The following is an 8,319-nucleotide window of genomic DNA, read 5'->3' on the forward strand; positions in this document are numbered from 1 at the left end:
TAGCAACTCATAAATTTCTTAGAACAGTAAAGCAGGGAAAGTGGAAACAGCGCAGCCAAAATCAATTCTTATTGAACATCTAAGCACCATCTAATTCAGAAGGCTAAACAATTTCACTGTTAATGCCACTGACTATTGCAATAGCATTGTCAATAAATCTAACCAGATCTTTGGCAGTACATATTTGGGAACCATAAGTTCTTATAATATCCAAGCTTGTTAAATCATCTACCAAGTCTTTCTTTGTATCAAAACAGAAACTCTGTTTCTTGTGTATCATCCCAAATGTTCTTTCCAAGCCCACACAGAGATTAAGAAATGTGGGATCATCTAAAGTTTCCCTTATATCCAAGAAGCCATGACTTCCTGCCACACCACCAATAGAGTTGATCTTGACTGCAATGTTCCGGAGAGATCGAAGGTTCAAAGCTAAATGCCAAGCTACTGTGGATGAACTCCAAGTGGGGTTTTTGCAGTCTCTTAGTAAATGGCAAAGTTGGACCAAGTTTGCCAAGCAGAAGTGTGTTATGAAAATAAAGAAATCATAGAAGTTCATGCCTGTTGAAAAAGAATCAATCAATACAAGATATAGGATTGGCATAATCCCAGTACAGCAAACTTCTCATAGTGCAACTAGCAGCAAGGCATGCACAATGGGAATTAGTACTAGTTCTCAACTAAAATGTATATAATGCACAGAATGTCATGGGAATTCTTCCAAATATGCTGTTAGTTCATCTACTAATGACGCAAGTAAATGGGGCTCACTCCATCCTTGATGCAAGCCTATTGTGGTTGAAAATTGAATAGCTTCTTCATCAATTAAGCTACTCTAATTGTTAGTTTGGGCCAGGCTGATCTCGACCTGCTCTATTTCTTATTTTAGTTCATTTCACTTACATTTTAGGTAGAATAGGCACAACTCACTTAATGCACCCTTAAATTGAAAATAGTCCTATTGGCATTCGCTTGGGTACATTTGAAACAAAGAAGAGCTTATGAACATTATTGAAAATCCAGATCTTAAGTTACATTATAACTATATTAAAACAAAGTAGTACTACAGTTGGCCAATCACATATTCCCCTATAACGAGTTTTTGCCACTATCCTGTTTGTAAAATCAATATGGGGATTCACATTCAAGCTCTTGGAGTTTGCTCCAGAAGTTAGCACCACCTCTGGTGACTTTGGAATGAAAAGGCAGATCTATTCTGGTGATTTCAGCATGATTTGGCTAGATTTTCTTCCTCATAAGTTGTCCACCTAAGCTATTTTGTTTTTAATATGGTATACTAAAGAGAGTATATTAGAATTTCTATAATTATTGGTTGTTACTCCCTCTGTCCCTTTTTGTTTGTCCAATATTCCACTTTTGGCTGTCCCAAAATACTTGTCCAGTTTATTGAGACTAAGCATTAAATGATATTCCCTTAAAAAGTTAAATCTTGTAAAATGAACAAACAAAATGAGACGGAGGGAATATTTTACACAGTTTTGATCATGCCCAGTTGAAACTAGAAAGATCAATAATTAACTTAGTTTTTTCCTATGCCTAAATTGGGATATTAGTGATAGTTTTGCATTTAATGGCATGTTAAAGAACAGGTTTACTACATGGGTAGGATACCTTATCATTAATTTCAAATCTTCTAGAATATTACAACTCTAGTTCAAGTTTTGCAAGCCATGCTTCCCATCAAACGATATCTGAGGATGGAGTGGAATAGCATAAAAAAGTGTGTGCATGGTTAGCAACCCCAAAGAATGTTAATTTTTTTTGGTTAAGTAAAGAAATTTTATATTAAAAAGCAAAAAGGAGGTTGCCTAGCGGCACACAAGCTGAGTTAAGAAGGACTAAGCAATCCTCTACTATTCATACTACACCTGTGTTAGCTGCAAGATTGCGCTGGCAGAGACCTTCAAAATCATCACATATATCCCTGATGTCTTCTATGTATTCCTTAGCCTCATTGTAGTCTCTCAAAAGTAAATTCCACTGGAAGAATGATAAAAATTGAGAAAGGCTTGAGTTCAATTAGAACAGGCCCAAATATTAATAGTATTACTACATGAATCTAGTATCTACTTACCACCCAAGAAAGATTATAGCCATTGAACCAGTTGTGGTTTATTGATATTGTATCTTCCTGAAAACATTACAAATGCATGTTATAAGTGACATTGTCATCCAACGAACATTCAGCTTCTAGAAAAATTTAAATGAATTAAGCCTATGATTTAAGTCCCATCTGACCTATCTCTGAGCCTAAACATGTGATAGAAGTTGGAAAAAAAATCCCGAAATTGAAGGACTCCAAATCAACCATACAAAAAACCTCACATGCTACATCAGTTTTACGCTAGAAGCATCCTAATTAGATCAAACAGTCAGCCAAACAAGTGGGAAATGCCTTCAAATTGTCTAAAAGTACTTAATGTTTGACAATGACCCTAAGGAAAATAGCCAAACCCTTATCATCCCTTACAAGTATAGCCCCCAAATGTCTTTTGCTAATCACAAGAAAAGAAACAGTGTCCCAATTCTAGAATCAAGGGCACACATTCAGTTCCCATAAACTGTAATATCCCCAATGTAAAACCAAACACAGCTATTAGACATACAACCTTAATTAAAGGCAAGTAAACCAAAATGTGGCTTCTGCAGGCCACAGAATAGTTTAAGAGGAACATCATGCTAATGGTTTTTTCTCTATTTTTTATTTTTTGATATGTAATGGTTTTGTCTCTAATTACAAAGAAAACAGCAGCATATAATATTAATATATATATATATTATTTTTAGGGTAACAAAAACAAAAATTAGAGCAGATTCAGAACTTCGAATCATACTTGATGAGGACCATAAGGCAGATATTGAGAAGTGAAACACAAATTGCAGAATTTGTTGTCATATATTATGTATACTTGCCTTTACTACAAATATCTTGAGAAATCAGTATTGACTAATGACTTTAATAATGCAGACTATTCAAAAACTTTACCTAAAGGTGAAAGAAGAAAAGAAGCATTTATGCATTTTTGCTGGGTTAGGGGAGAGGAATACCACAGAAATGGAAAATAGAAAACTTGGACAGCCTTTGCAAAACTAATTGCATGTTCATTAATGACTTGGGATTAGAAATTAGAAAAGCACAAAGAAAACTATATATAATATGCACCACCAAAAAATAGAAAGAAAAACAAAAGTTTAAGATACCAGATTATGAACTTGATGATACCATCCACTAGGTACAAAGATAATTTCATTTTGTTCTTGAGTGCAGTCCAACCAGATTGCCTGCACAATGAACACACAAGACATGAACATATGCAGAAGACTAAAGGGAATTTAAAGTTACTAAAAGATCTAGGCTGGCAAGTTACCTCGGTAAAACCAGGAAATACTTTTTCACTCACATCATCAAAGATATTATACACAGAGCTTTTCATGTTCCTGAATGGAAATTGAAACGGCAATTAAAACAACAAGTCCAAAAGACATGCGATAATAGGAACTACCTTCTATCATTATTTTGTATCACTATCAACTACTAATCAAGTTAACATAACATGAGCAAGTGTATGAGAGGACATATGGTCAAATGACCTAATTCTTTCTCCTCCATACATCATTCTACACAACCCTTTCGCATCACTGAGATTTGTCAACATGAGCAGTTAAAGAATACAAAAGTAAGCTCACCAATATACTCTGACAGGTTTGAAAGTGCCCCAGAAGAAACAAAAAATTAAACAGAAATTTTGAAAAGGCTTACTGAATTTCCCATCATGGGCAGCTAGGCAGGACTTATAATGAAATATGATGCAGGGTTTGGTATACAGAGGTGATAAACCTTATGTACAGCAAAAACCAAGCCTTAGTTCCAAAATTTTGAGGTCAGCTAGGTGATCAACCTTATGTATCATCTTTTTTATTAGAGGATTTAGATTCTTTTTTCTTTAATTACCAGGGGTAGGAAGCATGTTCAGATCAATTAATGACACTAAGTGAAACGGAAAGTAGGCTCAAAAGAGCCACCAACAAAAGAAAACCCAACATTTTTCCTACACCACAATTATAACTGAATAATGCCTCAATTAAGCAACCATATAATTTTTTTTTTTTTTTTTTTTTTTGGATAAGTAATTGAACTAATTAAACAACCATATAATATTGCTTCCAAACTTTTAATACACCTCAATGCTATTTAGCAAATGACAATATATATGGTAACAAATTTTTAAAAGTCCTGTCAGTATATTCTTGTGTAATTTTGTGCACTAATTAACCTGATAGTTAATAGGAACAGATGGTTGCCCTAAGAAAATATGTTTTATTTGGTAAGTTACACACACACCCAATGGTTTTGATCCCACAGCCTCACCATCCACCTAGCATTTACAAGGGGAGGAGGTGTCACTTGAGTTTGAGCTCATTGGCCCCAAAGAAAATATTTAGAGGCAGATTACTGTAATAGAATGGATAAATGGCAGAGGTGGTCACCAGTTGCTACTGATATCATACGAAAGTAGATAAATGTCTAAGCTTGATATAATAGTTAATTGCTGCATAAGAATGGAAAAATTCCAATATATTTATCATCGCAAATCCACACGTGGAAGATGAATATTATCAGTTGCTATTTATCTTTATCTAGAATGTATCTGATTCTCCTCTATTCTATAAGTGAAAATATCTTCTTCTCTTTTTCTTTTTAAAATTATTAGTAAGTTGACACGTGCACCCAGTGGTTTTTGAACCTACAACTTTACCCTTCACCCTTTCTTATGGGGGATGGAGAGGTCCCATTTGATCTATAGATCATTGGTATAAGTGAAAATATGTTTACAAGGCAAAGTCATTCTTGTACCAACATACAACCAAAAAGTTCATCTAGAAGCAAGCGCTCTTCCTACATGAGCACATTTTTAAGGCTACAAAACCTGTCTATCTAATTAATAGAAAGCACAGGAAACTGTATTCATACCTGTCAAACACAAGATTATGTTGAGAAGGAGACAGAAAGAGCCATCGTTTCTTCCCACACACATTTGCTGACCAACTATATGACCTGAAAACATCAGCATGAAGAGGAGTCCAAGATCCTACATTAAAATTTAAAATTAATTAATTGAGCATCAGATTACATTTAAACAATAGAAAGGACAGTCAATTCTCTCTGTTCAAAGGAAGCATCAAGCTTCCCCCCCTCCCCTCTTTCTCCCTTCTCTTAAAATAAGTGGAACATCAATTAAACAATATCTGTGACTAACATGAAAGAGGAATAATATTGGTGCTCAAACCTTTTGCTCCCATGTAAACAAAACGATAGTCAGAGCAACTTATTTCATTATTCTCTTGAAAAGTGTCTGGATCCTTATGCATACAATAATTGTCGAGATACAGGTTGAGCCAATCATCACAGAAAAACAGTGGAGTTGTGTATGCTAAATATTCTGGGTACTCCTGAGCATAAGATTAAAGAGGGTAAAGGCAACAAATCAGACTGCTGAACTAACAAGGATCTAACATAGACACCTTAGACATGAGAAACTGACACAGGCAAAGTGACACTGCCCCACCAAATAGATTGGTAAAATTGAAAAATAACTCTATAAGAGAAAAAAAAAAAAAAAAAATCCCCAAGGGTTTGATTAATATTGATGGCTGAATGGTTTGAATGCTAACAGAGCAAGGTTTATGTAAATTTTTTTTTATCAGTAAACAAATGTTAGGAAAGTTTATGTACATCTATGATACATGTCAAATCATATAGCCAGACTTGAGAAAGAACTAACGAATAGTTCACTTTCCATCTTAGTCTAAACGGACAATTAAACACCTTGCAGCTTAGCCAGCTTAGTCATTATCAAAGTGGAGTTCCAAAGGGGCATTGTGACTTTTTTAATTCAAAACTACACTTGTGAATTATAGCGTATTTGACTTTAGTATGCTGACACATGCATGACTTTTTTTAGGTATAGTTCCTCGTGACATTCTAATTACATTTTTTCTTTTAAAAAATTTGAAAAAAAAAAGGTAATTAGTAGTAGTAAAGAATATATATAATAGCATTGCAAATCTCTCTCTCTCTCTCTCATTGGATATATGCACTGGTTTTCTTAAATTACTTGTTATTTGTAGCTGATAATAAAAGTTCTTAGCATGATATGGCCATGTCTGTATGCCTTAAACTCTACCAATTATTGCATTGAACACTCATAATGACTTGGTCATTTTACAACCAGGTCATGTTGATTAAACATTAACATAGCTAACTTATTGTGTAAGTTGACTAAATATCTATGGAAATTGATTTTTTTATCAAACCAAGATACAATGTTCTCATACTCTTACTACTTGTAGAAGGAAAATCTTCAATAGAAATGTAAAATAAGCAGACAAATTAATAAAACAATTTTTTTATCATACCTTCACAAAATGCCAATCCTTCAAATATAGCACAGGATGGCCATTACTGTGATCTGTTGAAGCACTACAATGCTCCTGCACAGAATTCTCCAGCCAGTGGTCATCAAACTCTGAAACAGACATCTCCACTCTTTTCTGATCTGTGAATTCTCTGGTACCACAATCGGCAACCTTTAATTTCCACAGTAACAACTGAGTTCAGTTCATAATAAATTGATTTATAAACAAACAAACAAAAAAATGCCATAAATGAATTCTATTTTTATTTGATATTAGAAACAGTTAATAGCGTAACATCTAGTCACTGAACTTTACTAATCATCAACAAATGCACGAACTATTAGATAGATCATATTTGGTTTTGAGACTACAAGACTTGAGAATTCAATTTATAAATTTTCTCTAAAATTGAAAGAAAGGAAATTACTTGACAAATTTCATAGCATTTAGGTGTGAGCACATACTATTTCCACACCCACATGATTGACACACATTATGGGCTGCATTGTGTTTTGTTCATGGAGTTCACTTGCACATACACACAACTCTTACACGTATCAGCAACTAACTCAAGCTTTACTTTAAGTGCCAATCCTTAACAAAATGCCTGGTACCAGTCTTTTCTGAAACAAACTCTCCACTACTGTAGTGTGATGACACACACAGGTGTACCCACTTGCACACACATTGTGGGCTGCATTGTGTTTCATTCATGGTGTCCACTTACACTTTTTCTGCAACTAACACAAGCTTTACTTTAACTTCCAATCCTTAACAAAATGCCCGGTATCACAATCTTTTCCGAAACATGCTCTCCACTACTGTTATCACACACACACACACTCACATTATATGCTGTATCGACTTTTACTCATGGTGTCCACTCGCGTATACACTATTCTCTTACACTTTTCAGCAACTAAAACAAGCTCCAAAATTGAAAAATCTCTATGGTCATGCCAAAAGTACTTGAATTAACAGGACTCTAAAAAATGAAAAAGAAAACCACATTCAAAAACTCATACTAATGTTTCTTATCCTAAGGAACTATTCTATACCCCCCAAACCAACATTTCTCTGACCCAAACAGACCCTCAAGCCAAATCAAAATAAATAAACAAACCCATTATTCCACTGACCTCTTTCACAACAATGGCATAAAAACCATAAACATGTATAAAATAAAATAAGGTATTGAAGACCAAATTAGTACCTGAACTGTGGAATTGCCAAAATGGGTAGAGAAGAAATGGAGATTGGGTTTTCCATTATCAAAGACCCAATCTTTACAAGCCTTCCAATCATCCATGAGACCTGTCAGCACCACTGGCTGGTTCTTTTCCATATACCTCTCCACAAACTCACTGTAATTCAATTCTTTCCCATTCACCTTCTCTATCTGACCTCCAATTCTGATTCCCATTTTTTCTCTTCTCTCTCTCTCAAAGTAACAAAGGTTGTTTTTTTTTTTTTTGGCAAGGCAACAAAGGTTGTTAATTTGTGAGATTTCGTTATGGGTTTTGTATTTTGCAGGGAAAAACAGCATCAACGAAACTTTGAAAAACGAAAATTACATACCCTCACGTTTGGGTTTGGGTTGTTTTCATTTTAGTCCTTACCTTTGAATTTTTCTTTTACATCAAATTTGGTTTTGTTTTAAAATGGTCATCCGCTTATGATGATAGTTCTTTATCATCGGATCAAAACACAAATCTGTTTTTAGTATAGTCGGAGATTAAATCGCAAATCTCTTATTCAACAATGAAAGGCTTTTATCATTTGATTTTTTTTTTTTTAATAAAAAAAAAATAGTGTTTGCTTTTATTACATGTTTAACACAACAAATCTTTTTTACCTTTTCATCTTCTAATGGATAGAATTAGG

The 8,319-nt window shown here is 34.2% G+C and overlaps 1 protein-coding gene across 1 annotated transcript; it reads right to left on the reverse strand.

Annotated features, from left to right (window-relative positions):
* Positions 1–7,973, reverse strand: LOC126702721 (arginine-specific demethylase JMJ20). The gene is made up of 9 exons (XM_050401543.1): positions 7,649–7,973; positions 6,436–6,606; positions 5,307–5,469; positions 4,991–5,108; positions 3,387–3,456; positions 3,220–3,300; positions 2,093–2,149; positions 1,887–1,998; positions 1–558 (listed from the first exon to the last, which is right to left on the reverse strand). Exons 1-9 carry the CDS (start codon positions 7,856–7,858, stop codon positions 104–106), a joined length of 1,437 nt encoding a protein of 478 aa, XP_050257500.1. The 5' UTR covers positions 7,859–7,973; the 3' UTR covers positions 1–103.
* Between the last annotated feature and the right edge of the window lie 346 nt (positions 7,974–8,319).

This window comes from Quercus robur, chromosome 10, assembly GCF_932294415.1.
Source record: "Quercus robur chromosome 10, dhQueRobu3.1, whole genome shotgun sequence".
Lineage (NCBI taxonomy): Eukaryota > Viridiplantae > Streptophyta > Magnoliopsida > Fagales > Fagaceae > Quercus > Quercus robur.